Consider the following 26225-nt stretch of genomic DNA (forward strand, 5'->3'; position numbering starts at 1 on the left):
GAAACAGACATACATTTTCACTATGTCTTTTATTTTTATTTAAATTAAAATTCTATTTTCACTGCTAGTGCTGGCTTTAGTCTTAGTTTCCACACTTACTGCTATTCAACAGCATTGTAAGGAATTGCAGTTTTGATCCACACTTCAGATAAGTAATGATATCTCAGCAATGACCCAAAGAGAAGTTCATGACATACGCTCTCTTTAGTTAAAAACTGACCAATTTTAAAACATTTTTTAGCTATTCAATTTTTTTTTACTAATATCACTGGTAGGTTGGGAGATTTTCATTTTTCTTTTTGGGGATAGCATAGTATTTATGCAAAATATAGAGCTGAAAAAGAGCTTGAAAATATGGAAACCATTTCTCTACAACTTAAATTTAAGGAGATCTATCCAAAGTCATAAGATCAAGCTATTAGCTTAAATACCCCTTAATACTGATCCAAGACACGATAAATGTCATTAAAATATGTGATGATGAGGTCCAAAAGTTGTGATGATTTGACATGGAATTACCCATGCATAGCATGTTTCAGAAAGCCCCAAACAGCTTAGAAATTGCTCGTCACAAGACATGAAACTGAGAAAGAGCTGCAAAATGGTCTGTAAATGGCTGATGTAGACAGTGAGTGTGATCCTCTACAATGGTGGAAAACAAATTAAAAAAAAAAAAATTACTTGGAGTTTCACCTTACAAAGAAATGTTCATATATTCCTGCAACTAGTGACCCATCTGAAAGAGAATTTAGCACTGGTGGAAACATTGTTACTTGGCATAGAGTGTCACTCAAGCCCAAGAATGTAGATAAGCTTGTCGTTGTGTCCCATAACACATGACAGTGCTTGGAATCTATACTAATAAAAGGCAAAGCTCTCACTCACTTACTCACTCACTCATCACTAATTCTCCAACATCCCGTGTAGGTAGAAGGCTGAAATTTGGCAGGCTCATTCCTTACAGCTTACTTACAAAAGTTGGGCAGGTTTCATTTCAAACTTTTACGCGTAATGGTCATAACTGGAACCTATTTTTTCGTACATATACTATAATAGACTTCAGCTCGATGTCCGTGAGAGGCGGAGTTACGCCTCCCACGTAATTTAGTGCCTGCCCATATAAGGCCATCCATCAGCGGCAATCCAATAGAAACACTGCCGCTAAATATTGGTGAAGGACTGTGCTTATGCAGAGGAAGATGAGATGGTCAGGGTGGTGTTTGGCACAAACTCAGCGAAGCTGTGAGAGAAACTTAAGTGCTGGGTCTTAACTAACATTAAATACAGCCGTGGACATCGCACGAGATGGCACCAGCACAGCTGGGAACCTTCGATGCATGTACACGGCTCACGTGAACTGACGCAGTGCACAGACAAAAAGCAACAGATCCAAAGAGTGTTTAACAAAAACCGAATTACACAATTGAGAAGGCAGCAAAAAATATGAATATGCTTGTATGTATCACACGCTTCATAAGTGCAGCTACTGCGGAAACAAAGCACACGGTAGAAAAATTCAAGACAGTGTTAAAAAAAAAAAAATCCCATGCATGCAGTGTGTCACGTCTCAGATAAAGAGGAAGACGAGCTGTTTATTGATGCAGTAAGAAACGAATCGATGAATGAAACCAGTTATCTTTACAACGATTGACAAACATGGAATGTAACTTGAACACAACACATCCTAACCCAAATACAAACCTGATTGAAAGAAATAATGATAATCAAATCCTTGATGACAGCAACACTCATAACACTCACAAAACAATTACTGTATATTGACAATCATGTTACGTTATTTTTAAAATGTTCCTTTTTCTTTTTCATAACTTCTTTAACACACTTTTTCTCCGCTGCGAAGATATATATATATATCTATACTAATAAAAGGCAAAGCCCTCACTCACTCACTGACTCATCACTAATTCTCCAACTTCCCGTGTAGGTAGAAGGCTGAAATTTGGCAGGCTTATTCCTTACAGCTTACTTACAAAAGTTGGGCAGGTTTCATTTCGAAATTCTACGCATAAGGGTCATAACTGGAAGCTATTTTTCCCCATATAATGTAATGGAGTCTTGAGTTGGAGATGGCCGCGGGGGGCGGAGTTTGGTGCGACATCATCACGCCTCCTACGTAAGTACGTAGAGCACAAGGAAGAACTCCAAACAGCGATCAGCACAAAACGCCATTTCACAATTGAGAAGGCAGAAAAACATTATGAAGCAAATGATGCATACAAGCATATTCATAAGTACAGCTACTGCGGAAACAAAGCAGAACCGTAAGTTTATATTAAATTAAGTTCAGCACTAGCGTTTGTAATTTAGTGCCTGCCCATATAAGGCCGTCATCAGCGGCATCCAATACAAACACTGCGGTAAATATTCACGAAGGACTGTGCTTATGCAGAGGAAGATGAGATGGTCAGGGTGGTGTTTGGCACAAACTCATTGAAACTGCGAGAAAACTTTTAAGTGCGGGTCTTAGCTGACATTACAGATGGCACCAGTACAGCTGGGAACCTTCGATGCAAGAACACCAAGCTCCGTGAACTGGCGCAGTGCAAGACAAAAGCAACAGTTCCAAAGAGTGCTGAACAAAACCGTTACACAATTGAGAAGGCAGCAAAAAATATGTCTTATACATAGAATCATATTCATAAGTGCAGCTACTGCGGAGCACCGCGGTGGAAAAAGTGAATGTCCTGCTAAAAAGACAGTGTAAAAAAACCCGTGCATGCAGTTTGTCACATCACAGATAAAAAGGAAGGCGAGCTGTTTATTGATGCAGTAAGGAACTAATCGATGAATGAAACCTCTTATCTTTACAGCGATTGACAAACACGGAATGTAACTTGAACACATCCTACAAATACGAGCCTGATTGAAAGAAATAATGATAATCAAATCCTTGATGACAGCAACATTCAATAACACTCACAAAACAATTACTGTATATTGACAATCATGTTACGTTATTTTTAAAATGTTCCCTTTTCTTTTCATAACTTCTACTTCTCCACTGCGATACGGGTATATATATAAATGTATATATATACCCGATCTACAATACATACTTTAGCATAGACAAGCCACACGCTGTGGCGCATTTGTAGAGTCTTAAGCCTCTAACCGACATTCGAGGTTCGATTCCCGAGAGGGATGTACTGACTATGTATGCTGGCTACCCGATTCATTTTACCTTCAGCATCTCCTTGGTTTGGGACGTATGAAAAATATTAGGTTAACGCAGAATCATGTTACGTTATTTTTAAAATTTTCCTTTCTTAGCACAAGCACAGCTGAGAAGCTTGATGCATGTACTCCATAGCTTAAAAATAACGCATTTAATCACACTTTCAATTCCAAGCAAGCGGGAACTTTTGTCAATGCATGATTTCCTGGTACATCCATTACACTGATGCACACATCACAGCTACAAAAATGTTAGAGTCGGAATAAAGCGTGTTCCTCGACTGATCATTTCGACTTCCAGCGAAGCCTTGATAAAAGCATGGTTTTGTGCACACTGAAAAGCAAGCAAAATTAGATGCATTACAGAAAGCGGACTTTGTGGCTCTTACTGGGGATCATTGGACTTCCGTGACCGTTAGTAATTCTAAATACATCTAATTACAAAATGTTCAATGATCACACTGTTTTAGCCTAATGTACAAAATAATTTTGGCTAATGTTACTCAGAGTTTAAAGAGTAAGCTGGTCAAATTACCTTTTATGTTTCTGACTTATTTTTTAAGAAGAAAAACTGCACTTTATGGTGAAATTTTGGTTATTATTATTTAAAGACAATACTATTCTGAAAATGTACTTAAAGTACTTAAACTACCACTTTATTTTTAAGTCTGCCCAATTTTAACCAGGGATGATATTTTTTTTCTGTTTTGAATTCAAATGCAGTTTAAAGGCTTTTTTTTCAGAAATTAAAACAGCTTCAGTTTACAATATTCATGTCCATGTCTATTATTTGATTCTGTCGCCCACTAAAACCGTTTTAAATAAAAAAAAACATTTGCGATTTGGGGCAAATTTACATGTGCGATTACATACGATTAATCAAGATTAATTCTTACACAGCCTCTAATTAATTGGATTAATTTTTTAATCGAGTCCCACCTAATATATATATATATGTAGATATATATATGTAGATTTGTATATATATGTGTATATACAGTATATATGTAGATATGTATATGTTGTATATACAGTATGTATATATATTTATGTGTGTGTATATACAGTATGTGTATATATGTATATGTATATATATGTATGTGTGTATATATGTATATGTATATATATGTATGTATGTATGTGTATATATATATATGCCAGCAACACTCATATCAATGACAAAACAATTACATTAACAATCATCTTACGTTATTTTTAAAATGTTTGCTTTTCTTTTCATAACTTCTTTAACACACTACTTCTCCTTTCGCTGATATTCTGCTAGTATACATATTATATATATATATACATATATATATATATATATATATACAGTCATGTGAAAACATTAGGACACCCTTTGAAAGCATGTGGTTTTTGTAACATTTTTAATAAATGGTTATTTCATCTCCGTTTCAACAATACAGAGATTAAAGTAATCCAACTAAACAAAGAAAACTGAAGAAAAGTCTTTTCAAGATCTTCTGTAAATGTCATTCTACAAAAATGCCTATTCTAACTGAGGAAAAGATAGGACACCCTCACATGTATTCCCTCTTAAATTGGCTCAGATCTCACACAGGTATATCACACCAGGTGCACATAATTAGTAGATCGTTACTCTGCATGTTGAATGAGGCTTGCCCTATTTAAACCTCAGACATTTAGTTTGGTGTGCTCCTGACTGTTGAAGTGAGAGTGAGCACCATGGTGAGAACAACAGAGCTGTCAGAGGACTTCAGAAAAAGATTGTAGCAGCCTATGAGTCTGGGAAGGGATTTAAAAGATCTCAAAGATTTTGAAATCAGCCATTCCACTGTCCGGAAGATAGTCTACAAGTGGAGGGCTTTCAAAACAACTGCCAACATGCCCAGGACTGGTCGCCCCAGCAAGTTCACCCCAAGAGCAGACCGCAAGATGCTAAAGAGGTCTCCAAAACCCTAAAGTGTCATCTCGAGAACTACAGCAGGCTCTGGCTACTGTTGATGTAGAAGTACATGCCTCTACAATCAGAAAGAGACTGTACAAGTTTAACTTGCATGGGAGGTGTGCAAGGAGGAAACCTTTGCTTTCCAAGAGAAACATCGAGGCCAGACTGACATTTGCCAGAGATAAAGTTGACAAAGACCAGGACTTCTGGAATAATGTTCTTTGGACAGATGAGTCCAAAATTGAATTATTTGGACACAACAGCAGAGGACATGTTTGGCGTAAACCAAACACAGCATTCCAAGAAAAGAACCTCATACCAACTGTGAAGCATGGAGGTGGAAGTGTCATGGTTTGGGGCTGCTTTGCTGCAGCAGGACCTGGTCAGCTCACCATCATAGAATCCACGATGAATTCTACTGTGTATCAGAAGGTGCTTGAAGAACATGTGAGACCATCAGTTAGAAAATTAAAGCTGAAGCGGAACTGGACCATGCAACATGACAATGACCCAAAACATACTAGTAAATCAACCAAAGATTGGCTGAAAAAGAAGAAATGGAGAGTCCTGGAATGGCCAAGTCAAAGTCCAGATTTGAATCCCATTGAGATGCTGTGGGGTGACTTGAAAAGGGCTGTATGCGTGCAGAAACCCCTCAAACATCTCACAGCTGAAAAAGTTCTGCATTGAGGAGTGGGGTAAAATTTCCTCAGACCGATGTCGAAGACTGGTAGATGGCTACAAGAACCGTCTCACTGCAGTTATTTCAGCCAAAGGAGGTAACACTCGCTATTAGGGGCAAGGGTGTCCTATCTTTTCCTCAGTTAGAATAGGCATTTTGTAGAATGACATTTACAGAATATCTTGAAAAGACTTTTCTTCAGTTTTCTTTGTTTAGTTGGATTACTTTAATCTCTCTGTATTGTTGAAACGGAGATGAAATAACCATTTATTAAAAATGTTACAAAAAACCACATGCTTTCAAAGGGTGTCCTAATGTTTTCACATGACTGTATACATATATATATATATATATCCCGAGCTACATACTCTCAAATAGACAAACCACACTCCATGGTGCAATGGTAGAGGCTTCGCCTCAAGCGCAGACGTCCGAGGTTCGATTCCCGAGAGGGGGTGCACGGAGTATGTACGCTGCCTAGATTCATTTTACCCTCATCCCCTTGGTTTGAGGCGTATGAAAAATATGTGGTTAACGCAGAAAGACAGATCACCAATTGAAGCTTTATGAATAATGGATACATTATTCGCCATCATTGATTGTTTTGGTAAAGCCATACTCCGTGTATTCATTAGATGAACGGTAAAAAAGTAAGAGCGAGGGGAGGGTGACTTATTGAGGCACGCAGGCGAAACCACAATAGCACGCGGGCTCGATGCGTTGGTGCGAGTCAACTCGATCTGAATTGCGCGATCACATTCAAAAAAATATATCTTTTCAAGTTCTATTTAGTCGACACAAATATCTTTGGTTGGAATGTAAGGCGAATTTACTCTTTACATTTGTATGGTGAAGAAAAACATATGCAATGATGCCTACATTTAACTTACATTCCTACCAAAGACATTTTTGTTGACTAAATAAAAATTCCTTCTATTTAAAATTTAAATAGAGCTTGAACAGATACGATAGTTCATAATATCCACGCAGACTTGCATGTAAGAGCGGGAGACATCCGTTTTAACAAACAGCGTATTGCACTGATACGAAATAGCCTGCCCATTTAATTATTTAGGAATGGATAAATAAATTAAGATTTTGTACAAATAATGTATGTATATATGTGTGTGTGTGTGTATATTATATATATATATATATATATATATATATATATATATATATATATATATATATATATATATATATATATATATATATATATATATATAGCTGGATTGCCGGCATTTTACTCCAGCCCTCACCCCCTGGCCGCTAGGAGGAGCTCTCCCGAGAGCATATACGGGCCCCGAATTCCAGTAGGGCCTCATGGACTATGTAGGTTTTATACACAGCCCTGCTGGATACCTTGGGGGCCACTGGGAGTCGCTGTCAGGAGGCCAATGGACTCATTTGGGCACCATGACCCGGAAGTTCGTCACAGGAAGAGCGACGGGCTTCCGGGGTGAAGAAAAGTACTGTTTACCCTGACCCGAAGGAGTAAGGACTTGTGGAACTGTTGGGCAGAAAGATTTCGGGTCAGGAGGAATAAAAGGACTCTGGGAACTCCCAGACACTGAGCTGGGTGGTAGGAGGGCAACGCGTCTGGGAGTGGAGGATTATTATTGATTTATTATTGTTATTGATTTATGAATAGTGTGGAGTGGAGGGTGCTTGGTGCACATTATTATAATAAATATAATTATTGTGGCAATTTTACCAGGTGTTTGGCGTGGTACCTGAGGGTTCAAGGAGCACTACTGCCCCTATATATATATATATATATATATATATATATATATATATATATATATATATATATATATGTTTATATGTGTGTGTGTGTGTGTGTGTATACTACACATTAAGCCCGTTACAATAACGGACGCTAGAACAGTAGTGCATAAACATTAGTAGGAACAGTCTATATTAAATGGCAAGGGACCTTGACCTCATTCTGTTTGTTGTCTTAATTTTTTTTTTTTGTCAAAAATATTTTTTCAAGAAGCTTAAAGTAAAATAATAATAAAAATAAAATAGAAACGTACATGACAATACAGTAAGTATAATTAATATTGCCTTAGTGTAAAACTTTGTAACAATCTGTAAGACAATATCTGAAGATGATATTTAGGTAAAATTTTCAATTTTTTTACCTCATGAAATTTTTCTGTACAATTTCATTATAGACAACATTTCTTATAAATATTCTGTCTGAGTTTGGCAACAGTTTGCCTTGTTCCGGAATCTCTACAACCTTGATAACAACATCTGGAAAACTTCTAACTCTTGATAATGCAACATATACAGTAACTGACCATGGCTGAATACTGGTTCTGGCAAGTAAATGCCAAACTTTTCTAAGGTTTGCTCTTCTGAGTCTCTCTCTTTTAGCGTTTTTCTGACAGTCATTTTCTTTCTCTTTAATCGATCTATTTGCTCGTATTTTTCTTTGTCTTTCAGCGTTGCTTTTGTTGATATTTACTTGTTGAGCCGACCGTTCTTCCAGATGTTGCTTATATAGGATTTGATTGTCTGTGTCTTTTGTCCTGCTTGATGTGTCCTTTTTTTGGGTGGCATGTTGTTAGTAGATACTTCCAGAATATTTTCTCCTACAGTAATACTGGCTTGTATGTGGCTGTAATATGCATCCTTTAATATGTCTTTAATTTTCTCTCGCAGTAATACTGGTTTGTATTTCCATAAAATGTCTGTAATTTCCTCTGACAGTACCTTTGATGTCTGTAATATGACTTTAATTTTCTGTCACAACAGTGGGCAATCAGCAGAGTGGCCCCAGCAATTGATGTAATGTGTGATGTGCTGCTTATAATCGTGCCTGTGGCATCTCCCCAGCAAGTACTGTGCAGTTCCCCAGCAAGTATTTTAATCTGTGGGGGCATGCAACTGATTATTTTGTGTGGCGTCTCCCCAACAACGGATTTTATGTGCGCTGCCACGACTACCCAATCAGCACTCTGCCCAGCAATGGTGTCCTTTATATCTTATCATGCGCTGCCGTGGCAAGGCCATTCACTGTGTGCCCAGCTTCCAGTGTGTGTGCTTTATTTGCTTATCGTGCGCAGCGGCTAGGCCATTCACTGCGCGCCCAGCTTCCAGTGTGTGTGCGTCCACGTCCCGAGCACATGGGCGGGACATGGTACAATGTGCGGCGCGGCCCGCACATGCTCACTTCACCAGAAGACACACACACGGACACCTGGACGCACACAGGGGTGTGTTTTATTAAAGAGGATATATATATGTGTGACAGCAACACTCGTCACTCACAGCAGTGACAAAACAATTACATTGACAATCATGTTACGTTATTTTCAAAATGTTTCCTTTTTGTTTTTCATTACTTCTTTAACACACTACTTCTCCGCTGCGAAGCGCGGGTATTTTGCTAGTACTGAATAAATAAAAGAAATGATCCGTATGTCATGCCATTATAATGTCATTTGGTGAATGCTTTATTGCAAGTCTGCAAATATTAATATTGTTTTAAAAGAACAGTTTATAATAAAGTAAATAAAAGCAAATAATCTTTTTGGAAATAGCTTTATCATCTGCTTATAATTTGAAATACTGTGAAAGTTTACAATACACATTTTGTTATAGAGTACTGATGCTTTTAATGTACAGTGTTATCTTTATTAACATTTATTTCAATAAATATTGTAATATTGTGATATATTAGGTAAATATCGTGATATTGAATTTTGTCAATATCGACCAGCACTACACAAGAAAAGCAGCGGGCAGAGGCTCATTGTGTTTTACAAGCACTAGAAAGGAACAGCTGAAAAACAAATCAAACTTGTCAGTAAATTTAAGATGAAATAAAAGCAGACATCTGATGTAGAGAAGTAAAAAACAGGACAAAGTCAATTGTCCAGCAGGTGGTAAAAGCTTAAAGCCGACAAGTCTCCCAGCAAATCAGCTGAATGCAGAAAGCACTTTAGTTACTGCAGTAAGAGTAGTGCTGGGCGGTATACCGGTTCATAACAAAAATGTTTATTTTTTGAACTTGAAATATATATATATATATATATATATATATATATATATATATATATATATATATATATATATATATATATATATATATATATATATTTTTTTTATTTATTTATTTATTATTGATTGATCTATACGCACACTAATTCAACTGGACGTACATTTAACTGGGACAAAGTACAGATGGTCCCCAGGTTATGGACATTCGACCTATGACAAACGAACAGGGCCACAGCTGCAACACATGCGCCTCAGTAACTGCCGCTCCGTCATCTTCGGTCTGGGGACGCTGCAAACGGTGGCTGGACGGAGGCGATTTTGCTGCTCGCGCAGTGTAGTGTCCCTTGGCCGGCTCCCGGCAGCAATCTGTTTCACTGCCTGCCCACCACACACGGCTGCCCCATTCGTTCTAGGTGGGCGGCTGGTAATGCTGCAAGCAGTGACCCGGTTTTGCCTTAACGGAGGCCACTAAGGGCGAACGGGGCGGCAGGGGGTACCATTGTAGTGTGCCTCGAATGGCTGAGTGTTGACTGGGGGCAGTGGTGTTACAGACGCAGGCAGCATGCTGTAGTGGAGGCGACTGAGGTGGGCTGGTGAGGAACCGCCCGTCGCTGCCCCCATTTATTCCCAATAGCAAGCCTGCTTGTATTGTTACGCACAGCAGGAAGTTGTCTTGTGTCAGTACAGGGTGGCCCAGATCTAATTATGCAGATCCAGATGGTCTGGATGACTGATTTATGCAGAGACGATTCCAGTTCAGCGCGAAGACGATTCTTCATGTCTTCAGTTCGCACAGTTCTCGATGGTCCGGGATTTTTCGGGTGATTTTCTATGTAATAAACTGAAGAAATCATAGCGTAATGAAAATCACATAATTATATCTGGCCCACCCTATACATCAGACGTGCTGAGGCCGGGTGCCTTCCTGCTGTGATGGCTGTACAGTGCTGTGCAGAAGAGCTCATCTTAACCTTTTGTCTTCACCCTTCAAGAATGTCTCTGAAACACAAATCTGATGCAAGTGCTGGTGATACAGTAAAGAAGAGAAAAAACATCACCATTGAAAATAAAGCAGAAATAATAAAAAGGTCAGAAAGAGGTGAAACTCCATCATTCATTGGCAGAGCACTTGGTTACAGTCGGTCAACAATAGCATTTACTGTATTAAAATAATGTACCTGTTCCGACTTACATAGAAATTCAACTTAACTACAAACCTACAGTCCCCTCTCTCATACGTAACCTGGGGGCTGCCTGTACAAGTAAAATTTAAAGCAAGTACTAAAAGTGCCAGAGAGCTGGCTGAATCTTGGCTATTAAATGAGAATGCTATCAACAGACACTTGGACATAAATCCAGCATATGTAAATTTAAGAATAACATGTTCGTAATAAACAAAAATTTACACCCAATAACCCCCCCCCTTCCTGATCACACTGACTTAGCCACCTCCCCACTCCCCCCAATATATAATATTATATTATATTATATACACATACACACACATACTGTATGTATATTATATACATATTAGAATTCCTGAAAAATGTGTTACATTTGTCCCGTTTAAAATAGGGTAATGTAAGCCAAGGAAACAAGGTTATTTCACTTTAAATAAATTTGCAAACTATATCTGTTAACATATTTTGGAGAAATTTTTGAACTGTCAGCAGATAGCCTCAGACAATCTGTTTACCCTTGATCATTTACTTTGAACCCAAAATGATTCTACAAAGTTCAAGTCAATGCTGGAAAGTTTAAGCTTATAATAAACTCTGGACTGCGCCAGGGATAATCTGATGGGAGCAGCAATACTCTGGTTAAAACTGATCCACCGCAATGATCCAAGTGACATTTTATTTTCACTTCCAGTTTCTATAAACAGTAAAAGAAACCGTGAATGCTCATTAGTAAAAGTTTGGCTTTATAAAATTAGGAAAATTATTTAATTTTATTGGAAGTCACATCATATTAACAACACCTGCTTAAAAACACACATACACACAAAATAAAAAAATAACCATTAAGCAATGTACTTACCTGAACACAGATCAACCAATTTGAGATATTACCTTTAAAAAATGTTCATAAAAAAAAAAACTAAAAAAAATCTGAAGCCTGCTGTAATTTCCTGGGGTTTCAAGAAAATGAATTTGGTATGCAATGAAAGGTTTACCCTGCACCAAGCTTGTGTGAAATTGTGGTCAGTTAGTCCTCTGACCAGTTACAAGACCTTTTAGAAGTAGCTTCAACCCACTAGACCACAACACAAGGTCTAGAAACAATTTTTTTTTAAATTTTATTTTACTATCAAGGCATGAATAGCTAAGGGGTACCAAGTCTTGCCAAAGGTAGGGAACCATCAGCTTAGTACAAGGTCTGCAGCCTTTACATTATGTGGGAGATTAATTAAAAAATACATTCTACAATTCAACAATAATGGTCTAATCATTGTGTGAAAAGAAACTGCATCTCAGTATTCAGTAATAATAAAGAATAAATACCTTTTAAAGAGTGAATGTGCTGTCCGTAAGACTCCATTGATGATGTGAAAGTCACCACTCTGAAATCGCGTTACCATTTCAGTCAGAAGATCTGGCCACTTCTGAGGAAAATCTTCCCGCCCAATTATACTAATGGCATCACTCAGCTATTAGGAATGAAAGAAATACCCTTAATATACAAATATTTATATTCAAAATAGTAATTAATCCCTTTACAGAACAAAACAAACAGATCAAGAAAAAAACAATATGTTGAGGCCGTTCTAATAAGAAAAGAAAATACCTACACATTTGGGTTTATGGTTCCTGCTGTCATTTTAGCCGGAGAGGAACAGCAGCATGACAAAATAACAGTGGCACATGTGCCACATCAGGATAACAAGAACAGAAACAGAAGGGGGTAAGGAACAAGAGTAGGAGTATTACTTTGTTTGAAGATATAGCCATCAATCATCAACATTAAAGCAAACGCAGAAATGCTTTCTGTATCTCCATGTGACACCTAATGTGAAACCATTTAATGCTGAGCCCTGAGAGAGAAAGATCATATCTAACTTTAGAACTTAATGTCTTGTTGTTAAAAATTCTGTTCATATTGAAATATAGGAAGTCTGAACTAAGTCTTACAAGGAAACTGATCAAGAAACTATCAAAACTTTCCATGTTGTGAAGCAGAATACAGTGGTCAATTGCATCTAAACCTGTTTGAGTGGTGTTCTACATGCACAGCCTGTTTTAAATACCCCAAACAGCATCTCAAAGTGATTCACATTCTGACTTTATCATTACAAAACCCTCATTTTCTTTTTCAGCCATGCCTTGACGGATTGAGATATGTTTAGGGTCATTGTTAGGCTGCAAGGTCCACTTTCAGTTGAAATCCAGTCTTTTGAAAGATGGTCTGACATTATCCTCAAGTACCCCCAGGTACAATGAGGAATTTATTGTGGATGCTATGATGAACTGTCAAGGCACTGATGCAGCAAAGCAGCCACAAACAATAACATTTCCACAACCATGGTTTACATTTTTTATCAGGTTCGTCTGGTCAAATGCAGTCTTTGGTTATTACCAAACACACCTCCTGGTACCGTGGCTAAATAGCTGTTTCTTTGCCATGTTTGTCCAGAGCTCATTGTCCCAGAAGTGTTGATCTTTGCCCAGATGTTCGTAGGCAAACTCTAATTTTACCCTGATGTTCTTTCTGGACAGCAAAGATTTCCTCTTGGCACATCTCCAATAAAGATCTACTTTGTGCAGCCGCTATCAAATGGTTAATTCTTGCATTTTAACATTAACAGTGGCAAAATCCACCTGTTGATCTTGTAATGAAATTCTGAAGTTCTTAGGAGTCTTCCTTCAGCATCTTGTATTCTGCTGTCAGGCTGAACATGCAGGGGTGGCCTGATGTATGTTAAGTTGGCTGTAGTTTGAACTCTTCTCCACTTGTAGATGATCTTCTGGACAATGGAGTGCTAATTTGTACTCGCTACGAGATCTTTCTAATTCCGTTCCCAGACTCATCTATAATCTTCTTTGTCAAGGCATTAGAAAGCTCCTTTAATCTACACTTCAACAACAAAATGCAATGCAATAAAAACATCAGAGGTTTAAATAATATTCTCTCTAATGACATTCTGATCATCTGCACCCGATTCTAAGTTTAGGTGTTTGAGGAAGTAATAGGGGGTAGACATACTTTTTTTGCGTGCAAAGTTTTATATTTATGTTTATTTAAATCATACAATGGTTAAGAAAATGTAAATATAGCATGATGTGTGTTATATTACAGACACAAAACACACATCAAATTATTTCCCCTTACAATTCTGGGTAGCTCACTCCCAGATAATCAATCAAGGCAGGAACAGGGAGAACTTCTTGCCCGTTCTGAGGCGGTGGAGGAATGGTATAGTAGGCTGCTTGGGTTTATTGACACATTTTCAAGACAAAAGATGCTGACGGAGAGGTGTGAAGGGATTTAAGGTGGGCCGGATTTACAAGTTTTTTCATTGGCTCTGGTAATTGTGTTTAAGAGTCAGACACCTATCCCACTTGCTGTTTTCTCCTTTGCATCTTCAGTTCTCACCGCCTCAGCTAATCCTACACCTGCTAACAAATGTGATGGTGCAGGTTGGCTCCACACTCCCAGTTGCTCTAGAGAGCCTCTTGAACATGACACCATTTGTAACATAACCATGGGATGAACCTAGCAAATAAGGACACATACAGCCAGAAAATAGATTTAATCTAATGGCTCGTTATGAGACCAATCCAGCCTAATAACTGATGTGGGCCCCCAAGTACTGGTAGCAGTGCACCACCTCCACATCCAACAATAGAATAGAATAGTGATTGGGTGTAGAAGCTCTTTGGTCCACTGAAAATGTCAATAACCAGTTCCTTGATTTTTGGTGATGTTAATTCTCTGGAACATGAGGCATCATTGACAATATTAAGCAACTTTATAGACACTCTGCCTTCTATTTTCATTAATAACTCAATGCTCCTTTATGACTAGGCAAAAACAATCAGAAACCCTAAGTGTACACTTTCAAATATGCCCACTGTTAAACACGTGATTTTTAAAAACAAGTTATTCAGACAAAAATTACAGCTTCTCCTTTTTCTCAGAAAAAGCACAGGTTGTACTGCTTTGCGTACTCCCCAAAGGGGGAGCCGTATTAACATGCAAATAACGTGTAAACTGGTTTCAGCCTCAAAGGAGTAACATGGTTGTAGAGTATAATGTTCGCTTGATAATTATTGTGGCTTTGCTTTCCAAAACTGGTGCACATCAAATAGGAAAAGCACATGCCACCGCTGCCAACCCTGTACAGAACAACATTTGTCAAATAGGACAAGGACCTTTGCTAGGTGTGCTCGATTTGTCTCTGTAAAAGTAAAACGCAAAGATCTTAATTTTATTATTAAAAACTTACAGTATTTTGTGCATGCCCTTTAACTGCATTGAAGTCCTGTGAGGCAAATAAAACAAACTCGTCATGAGACAAGAATTTTGATAACTAGCTTGTAGCACACAGTGGATGGTTACAATCAAATTGTATTATTTTATACATTTAATTTGTGTGCGAATTTCTTTCAATTTATTGAGTTCAAATTCTGAAAAACCATTTGCTACAAGTGCTACTGTATTTCTTAAAAAAAAAAAAACTTACAGTATTGTATGCTTATTCTGTGCTTGTTTCTGACTCTGAAAACCTTTGTTTTTGATATCCAGCAGTATCTGTTTGATGAACTACTGTGAAGGAAGTCATTGGATTTCTGGTACAGATCAATATCACGGTGCTACAATTAATAGCTAGAACATTCTTAATGTTATTAGTGTGATGGTTGATCAAGACATCCTTGGGGGGAAAAAAATATTAATTATGTATGTGTATTAAATCCTATAAACAGCATGCTAGTTTACCTGCTTTGTTATCTTGAACAGTCTAGACGGGTCTGTTATGTGCATTTTGGTATGAATAGACCACACCACTTGTCTGCCCATTGTCAGCTCTTCTTGGAAAAAAGATTAGTGACAATCGATAAGTGATAGAATGGATATTCTGACGTATTGTATTCTGGTTAAATACAGGGACAAATGACCTTGAAGAACACACATCAATAATCAAAAAACTTTGCCACAATGGTCTAATAGGCATTGTTACAAAATTCCTGTACATTCCTGTACACTGTTTACAATATTTGCACATGCAAATCTATTAAGAAGCTGAATACGATCACAACCTACTTATTTGAATGTTAATGCAGGGTGGCTTGTGCTGAAAATAAAAATATATATCACTTTCAAATTATTATTTGAAAGGCTGATGAAAGTTACACAAATGTCACAGCATGGCAGAATCACTAAAGCTGATCATGTTAGCCTGAGTCTTCACTGGGTTAAATAGCAGATAATTCTATTTGCACAAATAAACAAAGTTCTCCACAAGACTTCTATAATCTGTTTATATATATATATATATAAAGAATACTTATCTGAAAAATAAACAAAATAAAAAGTGTACTTAAGTCACATTAAGAAATTTTTAGGGCAATTAACTGGCACAGTCATGAATCTACCAATCAACAATACCATTAGCAAAACCCCCAACCCCCCTCCCCATTAAAAAACAACATAGCAGTACTAAGTAACAATTCCGAGAGGAGTGATAAGGCCTAAGTGACTGTAAGGTATGAGCTAGGATGAAAGACTGACAATGTACTGTTCAAAATCATGAAGGGAATTAGCATTCAAAATCCATCTTCAGAGTTCTCTGGCAGTTTACTGCTTAACCTTACACCGTATTAGTTCATTAATTGCATTTCAACTGATTAAATCTAGAGAAAAACTAAGGTGGGTGTTCTAAAGCTTTTGACCATTAGTGAATATACTTAACCTATTGCAGAAAAAGGCATAATATTGCTCCCTTTAAGAAGAGAGATTCTTTTTATTAAAAGTGGTTGAAAATGATTTCCTTTTTTATCTCCCCATGGTATTGAAACATGAGTATCAAGAAATTTCACTGGTCCTGGTATTGAACAATTCTGGTATTGTGATATGCCTAGTCCTAACACCCCAAAGAGAACAATTGTATGCCAAGGGCAGACCAGAACAGAAAGGAAATGGGAAACCTTGTGATACAAAGAGTTTTGCTATTAAAAAAAGTCTGCTCGCACTATTTATGTGCAAATCTCAAGTGTGCCTTAACCTGTCAAAAGACCTGAAGGGTGCATTTTATAAAAAAAAAAAACACACACACACTACAGAGCCTGATTTGTTGTAGCTAGACTTCGTGTGATGCCTACTAAAAGGGTGTACAAAAAGAATTAGAACTGGATTCAACAGAAGGCAGAAGTGTGGTTGGTGGGTTTAGAGAGGATGAAGGCCAATGAGTAAGACGACACAAAACCAAGGCAAAATTATTTTTTTAATTGTGGAAAGGAAACACAAACACGCAACTGCCCTGGCATAATGAACACTCATTATTGGAGGGCTGTGTACACAGTATAAACTATTTGCTTTCATAGTTACTTTCTTCTTCTGTCACCCTTTTATGTTAACCTTCTCAAGATAAGAACCAAATGCTTAATTCTCAGCCCATGTGTACTCCATAAAAAGAATGACAGAAGTACAGTGCATCCGGAAAGTATTCACAGCGCATCACTTTTTCCACATTTTATGTTACAGCCTTATTCCAAAATGGATTCAATTCATTTTTTCCTCAGAATTCTACACACAACATCCCATAATGACAACATGAAAATTTTTTACCTGAGATTTTTGCAAATTTATTAAAAATTAAAAAAATGAGAAAGCACATGTACCTAAGTATTCACAGCCTTTGCCATGAAGCTCAAAATTGACCTCAGGTGCATCCCATTTCCCCTGATCATCCTTGAGATGTTTCTGCAGCTTAATTGGAGTCCACCTGTGGTAAATCCAGTTGAATGGACACGATTTGGAAAGGCACACACCTGTCTATACAAGGTCCCACAGTTGACAGTTCATGTCAGAGCACAAACCAAGCATTAAGTCAAAGGAATTGTCTTAAGATTTCCGAGAAAGGATTGTCTCGAGGCACAAATCTGGGGAAGGTTACAGAAAATTTCTGCTGCTTTGAAGGTCCCAATGAGCACAGTGGCCTCCATTATTCGTAAGTGGAAGAAGTTCGAAACCACCAGGACTCTTCCTAGAGCTGGCCGGCCATCTAAACTGAGCGATCGGGGGAGAAGGGCCTTAGTCAGGGAGGTGACCAAGAACCCGATGGTCACTCTGTCAGAGCTCTAGAGGTCCTCTGTGGAGAGAGCAGAACCTTCCAGATGGACAACCATCTCTGCAGCAATCCACCAATCAGGCCTGTATGGTAAAGTGGTCAGACGGAAGCCACTCCTTAGTAAAAGGCATATGGCAGCCCGCCTGGAGTTTGCCAAAAGGCACCTGAAGGACTCTCAGACTATGAGAAACAAAATTCTCTAGTCTGATGAGACAAAGACTGAACTCGTTGGTGTGAATGCCAGGCGTCAAGCTTGCTGTGGGGATGTTTTTCAGCGGCAGGAACTGGGAGACTAGTCAGGATAAAGGGAAAGATGACTGCAGCAATGTACAGAGACATCCTGGATGAAAACCTGCTCCAGAGCGATCTTGACCTCAGACTGGGGCGACGGTTCATCATTCAGCAGGACAACGACCCTAAGCACACAACCAAGATATCAAAGAAGTGGCTTCAGGACAACTCTGAATGTCCTTGAGTGGCCCAGTCAGAGCCCAGACTTGAATCCGATTGAACATCTCTGGAGAGATCTTAAAATGGCTGTGCACCAACGCTTCCCATCCAACCTGATGGAGCTTGAGAGGTGCTGCAAAGAGGAATGGGCGAAACTGGCTAAGGATAGGTCTGCCAAGCTTGTGGCATCATATTCAAAAAGACTAGAGGCTGTAATTGCTGCCAAAGGTGCATCGACAAAGTATTGAGCAAAGGCTGTGAATACACAGTACATGTAATTTCTCACTTTTTTTATTTTTAGTAAATTTGCAAAATTCTCAAGTAAACTTTTTTCACATTGTCATTATGGGGTGTTGTGTGTAGATTTCTGAGGAAAAAAATGAATTGAATCCATTTTGGAATAAGGCTGTAACATAACAAAATGTGGAAAAAGTGATGTGCTGTGAATACTTTCCGGATGCACTGTATACATAGCTTTATGGGTTGGGTAATTAGATATATACATATATATTTTTTTTGTTTTCACAGTGCATGAGTATGAGACATTACAAGTGCAGCAATAACAGCTTTCAAAACGCTCAAGTTAGAATCATCGCAGTCCATGCGGGTGTACATGACATTCAATATCGACAGTCAGAGGTTCCAGAAACCGACTTTGTGACACCAATTCAGACCATGAAGGGGAGAACCCCAACAGTGAGAATCATCATTTCAGGTTCTTCGGCATTGGTCATCTTTAGATGTGTATTGCATTAGCACTATGATAACCAACCATAGTCTAACTAAAAAACCCAGACAAAACGATACAACTGTCTGATCGAATTTCTGAAATGCATGCTGTTGTATATGGTGTACTACAACAATCTATTCTGGGTCCGCTGCTCTTTTCAATCTACATGCTTCCATTAGCTTAGATTATCTCTAAGCACAAGGTGAGCTACCACGGCTATGCAGAGGACAAACAGCTTTATTGTGCATAATGACCCCGACGCTCTCTGATACAATGTCTTAGCAGTACTTCCGAAAAAATGAGAAGTAACTTTCTCAAACTAAATAAGGAAATAACAGAAATCTTAGTGATTTGCAAACATGGATATAGTAAGGGCATTAGAAAAAACCTTGATCCCTTAGATGTAAAGCTCAAGGTGGAGGTAAAAAAATTTAAGGGTAATCAGTGACTCTAACAAAGTTTAAAACACATACAGTCATATGAAAAAGTTTGGGAACCCCTCTTAATTCTTTGGATTTTTGTATATCATTGGCTGAGCTTTCAAAGTAGCAACTTTCTTTTAATATATGACATGCCTTATGGAAACAGTAGTATTTCTGTGGTGACATTAAGTTTATTGGATTAACAGAAAATATGCAATATGTATCATAAAATTAGACAGGTACATAAAATTTGGGCACCCCAACAGAGATTTCACATCAATGTCTATTTGAGCCTCTTTTTTCAAATATAACAGCCTCTAGACACCTCCTATAGCCTTTGATGAGTGTCTAGATTTTGGATAGAGGTATTTTTGACCATTCTTCCATACAAAACCTCTCCAGTTCAGTTAAATTTGATGGCTGCTAAGCATGGACAGCCTGCTTTAAATCATCCCATAGATCTGATGATATTCAAGTCAGGGGACTGTGACGGCCATTCCAGAACATTGTACTTCTCCCTCTGCATGAATGCCTTTGTAGATTTCGAACTGTGTTTTGGGTCAACGTCTTGTTGGAGAATCCAACCCCTGCGTAACTTCAACTTTTTGACTGATGCATGAACACTATCCTGAAGAATTTGTTGATAATGGGTTGAATTCATCCGACCCTTGACTTTAACAAGGGCCCCAGTTCCTGAACTAGCCAAAGCCCCACAGCATGATGGAACCTCCACCAAATTTGACAGTAGGTAGCAGGTGTTTTTCTTGGAATGCAGTGATCTTCTTCCACCATACAAAGCTCTTTTTGTTATGGCCAAATAACTCATTCTTTCTCATCAGTCCAAAGTTCCAAAATGAATCTGGCTTGTCTAAATGAGCATTTGCATACAACAAGCGACTCTGTTTGTGGCATGAGTGCAGAAAGGGCTTCTTTCTTATCACCCTGCCATACAGATGTTCTCTGTGCAAATTGCACTGAATTGTAGAACGATGTACAGATACACCATCTGCAGCAAGATGTTCTTGCAGGTCTTTGAAGGTGATCTGTGGGTTGTCTGTAACCATTCTTACAATCCTGTGCATATGCCGCTCCTGTATTTTTCCTAGCCTGTCAGACCTGGGTTTAACAGCAACTGTGCCTGTGGCCTTCCATTTCCTGATTACATTCCTTACAGTTGAAATTGACAGTTTAAACCTCTTAGGTAGTTTTTTGTAGACTTCATGATACTGAACAATCTTTGTTTTCAGATCTTTTGAGAGTGGCTTTGAGGATCACATGCTGTCACTCTTCAGAGGAGAGTCAAAGGGAAGCACAACTTGCAATTGACCACCTTATATACCTTTTCTCATGATTGGATACACCTGCCTATGAAGTTCAAGGCTTAACGAGCTAATCTAACCAATTTGGTGTTGCAAGTAATCAGTATTGAGCAGTTACATGCAATAAAATCAGCAAAATTACAAGAGTAACTAAATTTTTGCACAGCCAGTTTTTCACACAACTACACAACATACAACTAAATACTGCTTCACTAAAAATCTTTGTTCGGAAAACACCCCAGTACTCCAAGGATGTTCCAAGGAAATGAGACATACCATGGTTATCTTTTTTGTTGAAAGTAATTATGCAGGCTGAGAGGGGTTCCCAAACTTTTTCATATGACTGTATTAACCAGATAAAAAGGACTTCAAAAGTTAGACCTCTTATAACTTTACAAGATGCTGAGAAATTAATTCACAATTTTGTTTTTAGTTGACTAGATTACAGTAATGCACTTCTAAAAGGACTACCTATGAAAGACAATCGGTTGCAATTAGTGCAGAATGCAGCAGCAAGAATCTTAACCAGAAAAAGAAACTGGCATATCTCAACCAGTTTTAGCATTGTTAAATGGGTTACCCGTGTCATTCTGAGTTTACTTTAAAATACCTCTAATGGTTAATAAAACCTTAAATGGTCTTGTTCTATCCTATATTTTGGAGTGCTTGTTCCCCTACACTCCATGTTGTAACCTCAGATCTTCAAATGGAGGACTGCTTCAAAGAGCCAGGCTTAAAAGAAGTGGTGGGGCAGTGTTTTGTTGTTATGCACCTAAACTCTGGAATACCTTACCTATAGAAATTCACCAGGCTAATACTACAGAACATCTTTTTAAAAAACTGCTAAAAATAATTTAGTTTAACATAGCCACACTTCACACTGAATAACCATATTCTTCAGAGATCTGCAATCTGTAGGGACTGGGCAGATCCAAGCAAGCACAGGCCAGTAACCTTAACATTCATCACAGGTAAATTAATGAAACAAATTATTCAATTATTAAACATCCTGCATTTGCTAATGACTACAGGCTAGTGGCACTTGTGTCTCACATCATGAAGACCTTTGAGAGACTGGTCCTGAACTATTAGTGGTAGAACCACCTGGACCCACTTCAGTTTACCTATCGGACAAAGATTGGAGTGGAGGATGTAAAAATCCATCTGCTCCACAAGACTTATTCTTGCCAGGACAAAGCTGGCAGCACTGTGAGGATAATGCTTTTATTATTTTTCCAGTGCCTTCAGTACCATCCAGCCATTCCTGTTAAGGGGAAAACTCTGAGATATGCAGATCGATAAGCCTAATGTGTGCCAGATAATGGACAGTTGGCCAGACCACAGTTTGTGAGACTCAAGGACTATGTTTTTGATGCAGATGTGAGCAACACTGGAGCACCAATAGGAACAGTGCTTCCTCCTTTTCTTTTCACACTGTGTACACCTCAGACTATGAATATAACACCAGGTCATGTAACTTGCAGATATTCTCAAGATGATTCCACCCTTATGGGGTGCATTGATAATGGGAATGAGACAGATTATAGGAGAGATGGAAAAGTTAGGTTTCTTGGTGAAAAGGAAATTGTCTGCATTTTAATATCAGCAAAAACCCAAGGAACAAGTAATTGACTTTCACTACACCAAACAGCCTCTGTCATGTCAATATTCAAGGAGTAGATGTACGTAGAGGTGATCCACATTAACACTAGAATTACCAAATCCTACGAAAAAACTCGTAATCACGTCCCACCTTAAATCCCTATGTATCTCTCCATCAGTATGTTTTGTGTTGTAAATGTGTCGATAAGCACAGGCAGCCTGCTATCCCATTCCCAAACTAATGCAAAAAGGGAAGAAAGTTCTCTCAGCTCAAGTCTGTTTACCTGCATTTGAGTTGCATAGAGCTATATAGGGTAAATGATATATCGTTATTTGGAATACATGCATTTCACGTGTTCCGTGTCTACAACAATCTATGTAAACACATCATTAAAAACAAACGTTTTCCACATTTTAGTAATACAGTATAGTCTCGCTTATCCGACAAACGGGCCGGCACAACGTCAGATAAGCGAAAATGTCGGATAATGGGAGGTGTTAAGAAAAAGCCTATTAACACGTCAAACTGTTATGATTTTACACATTACGAACCTAATAATCATGTTTTAGAACAAAACAGAAAAAAATTAACTGAAAAAATGAACTTACAGTGACAGAATTCTCTGAAGTTAAATACAGTATGTACTTAAAAAGTTCAGTCCTGTGAGGATTTAAAAAAATTTTTGATCGTAGTCTGCTTTCCTGACGAGTGCCGTTTCTTCAGCCAAGTATCGCCATCTTTGCATGATCATTAGGTCGATCATTTTCTTTCAAAAACTTCCCTGTTGAAGGAATGAATTCCTTAAAAAAAAAAAAAAGTCTTTGCAAATTTCACTGCTCATCCATGTGCTTTTCTGACTGTAGTATTTTACAGGAAGAACGAATGTTTTTTGAAACTGTTTTAAAGGCTCTAAGAGTTTTGGACTTGCCAATCATTGCAAGATTAATTTTGAGGTTTGCTGTAACATTGCTGCATGCCAAAATTGTCAGCCTTTCCTTGCTACACTAGTAGCCAGGGGCTGCCGCTTCAGTTCTGGCTACAAGATTCTTACTAGGTAACATTTTGTAAGGCCAGACTCATCACAGTTAAATATCTGATCACCCGTTATGCTTTCAGTTTCAATAAATTCTTGAAATCTTTTCTTGAATGTTTCCATTTCTTCAAAATTCGATGATAGTTTTTCACCACAAACACATAACTGACGGATACCGTAGCGTATCTTCCATCGGTCGTGCCAACTGACACTTGCTGTGAAATCTGGGTCCCTTTCATTGTATTCATTATGAAAATGCAATGCCTTTTGCTGTAAAATAGGCCCTGAAATAGGCACACCTTTGTCCCTGAACTGTGTAAACCAAACATGCAAAGCTTTAGTAACTTTTTCATAGTCAAATTTTTTCATTGTTTTTCTTTCTTTTAATGCACCCTGTGTAACTCTTGATGCACACCATTTTTCTATTTCTATTCGTTTCTTCTTCCAGTCTCCTACTGTTACCCGTCCAATGCCAAAGTCGTCAGCTACCTTCTGCATTGTCTCTCCCTTGTCCAGTCTCGATTGCCTTAAGTTTTTGTTCCACGATACAACTTTCTTTCCGTCGCCACACTACTGTACTTGCATAAATTTCAATTTTTAAACACCACAACAAAGTTTGTCAAATTAACACACACAGACACATACATACGCATGCAACAGACAATAAACCAATACGCATACAATGTTGAACTGCGCTGCACTGAGTAGTGAGTTGTGACAGTAAGTGTGTGAGGGTGGGGCGAATGACAGACACAGGAGTCATAGTGTAGACGGACGCGCCACTGTACAGTTGGGGTAACTAATTAGCTGCGGTAGAGTTGGGAGAAACAAAAAATAGACTACGCTCACAACTTGCAGTTCTTGTTGCCGATTGATGCGTTTTTTCTTGCGGTGAGACGTTGGATAATACAGAAGGTCGGATAAGCGAGATGTAGACATGAAGTGTATAATGTGTGAAGCCTGAAGTCCAAATATCAAATAAACACTTTCAGAAAAGGTATAACAAAACAAGTGTGCTTTTATTCAAGAATATGACTGCAAAAAAAGAACTTGCGTTAGGATGCAACATCGACACGCCCTTAATACGATTTCTTTGTTCGGGCAGGAGTAAAAACCTTTGACTTGTAATGAAAAGGTCACTGGTTCGATCCTGGATGCTTCAGTTTTGAGAATTGAGCTGCTCTTATTCTTACTATTATAGAATAAAAACATACATTTGATTTAAGTTTGTAATAGACAAGTGTAAATTTATAGTACTTGTAAAGTTCTTCCAGTAATGTTCACACTCCCCTGATCTGACACTGCTGTTTTCACATAAAGATGTGCTATAACAGAGGTGAACTCAGATGATGATGAGGGTTCTACATCGGAGAAAGAGAACAGAACCCCTCCCCGCAAAAAATGTCCACTCACACACAAGATCAACGCAGCTGCACAAGGCATAAAGGGGAAAGATGGCACCGTTTGGATGCCGTAACAGGTCCTGCCAGTCAATGTTCCACATGCGTGTCCTTCAAAGAAAGGCAGTGGTTACAAAGCTCGCCAAGGTATTGTGCAAAGTCCTGTTTTTGATTATGTTTTCTGATAGTCTTGATATGAAAAATATTTACATGTTATTTATATAAATGCCAGATTGAATGTTATTTACCATGATTTATTTACTAATCTTCCTACAGCGTAAAGTGACAAGTAGACTGCAGAGCTGCCTGTGTTTGATCGACACGGGCATCAACTCAATGAAACATCTGGGATATTGATCTAGTCAGTTAAGTAGCAGAGAAGATTGGTAATTTCATTAACACCAAAGCAGCTGAAACTGATTAACAACAGATGCAGTAGAGGGGCAACAATGAGACAAACCCCAAAACAGGGATGGCTTAACAGTTGGAGGACACTGACATTTCTCCCTCCTCATCTTTTCTGACTGTTTTATCACTAGTTTTGCATTTGGCTGTGGTCAGTGTCACTACTGGTAGCATGAGACGATACCTGGACTCTACAAAGGTTGTGAAGCTAGTCTGACTTCTCCAGGATGGCACATCAAACCAGAAGGTTTGCTGTGTCTCCCTGCACAGTCTCAAGGGCATGGAGGAGATTCCAGGAGACAGGCAGTTACTCTAGGAGAGCGTTACAGGACCATAGAAGGTCCTTAACCAATCAGCAGGACTGGTATCTTCTCCTTTTGGCAAAGGGGAACAGGATGAGAATGGCCAGAGACCTACAAATAACCTCCAGCAGGCAGACCACTGGTGTGAGTGTCTCTGACCAAACAATCAGAAACAGACTTCATGAGGGTGGCCTGAGGGCCTAACATCCTTTAGTGGGCCCTGTGCTCACTGCCCAGCACCGTGGAGACAGATTGGTATTTTCCACAGAATACCAGAATTGGCAGGTCCACCACTGGCGCCCGGGGCATTTCACAGATGAGAGCAGGTTCACCCTGAGCACATGTGACAGACATGGAAGAGTCTGGAGAAGCTATGGAGAATGTTATGCTGTCTGTAACCTCAATCAGCATGACCGGATTGGTGGTGGGTCAGTGATGGTCTGAGGA

At 38.6% G+C, this 26225-nt stretch overlaps 1 protein-coding gene across 1 annotated transcript in view; it reads right to left on the bottom strand.

Moving 5' to 3' along the window:
* Nucleotides 1–26225, bottom strand: part of cse1l (CSE1 chromosome segregation 1-like (yeast)) — a 227024-nt gene that overhangs the window by 70745 nt on the left and 130054 nt on the right. Inside the window, exon 5 of the mRNA XM_039734891.1 lies at nucleotides 12332–12477. Coding sequence (XP_039590825.1) covers nucleotides 12332–12477 — 146 coding nt within the window. The remainder of the gene's footprint in view (nucleotides 1–12331; nucleotides 12478–26225) is intronic.

Source organism: Polypterus senegalus, chromosome 14 (genome assembly GCF_016835505.1).
Source record: "Polypterus senegalus isolate Bchr_013 chromosome 14, ASM1683550v1, whole genome shotgun sequence".
NCBI lineage: Eukaryota > Metazoa > Chordata > Cladistia > Polypteriformes > Polypteridae > Polypterus > Polypterus senegalus.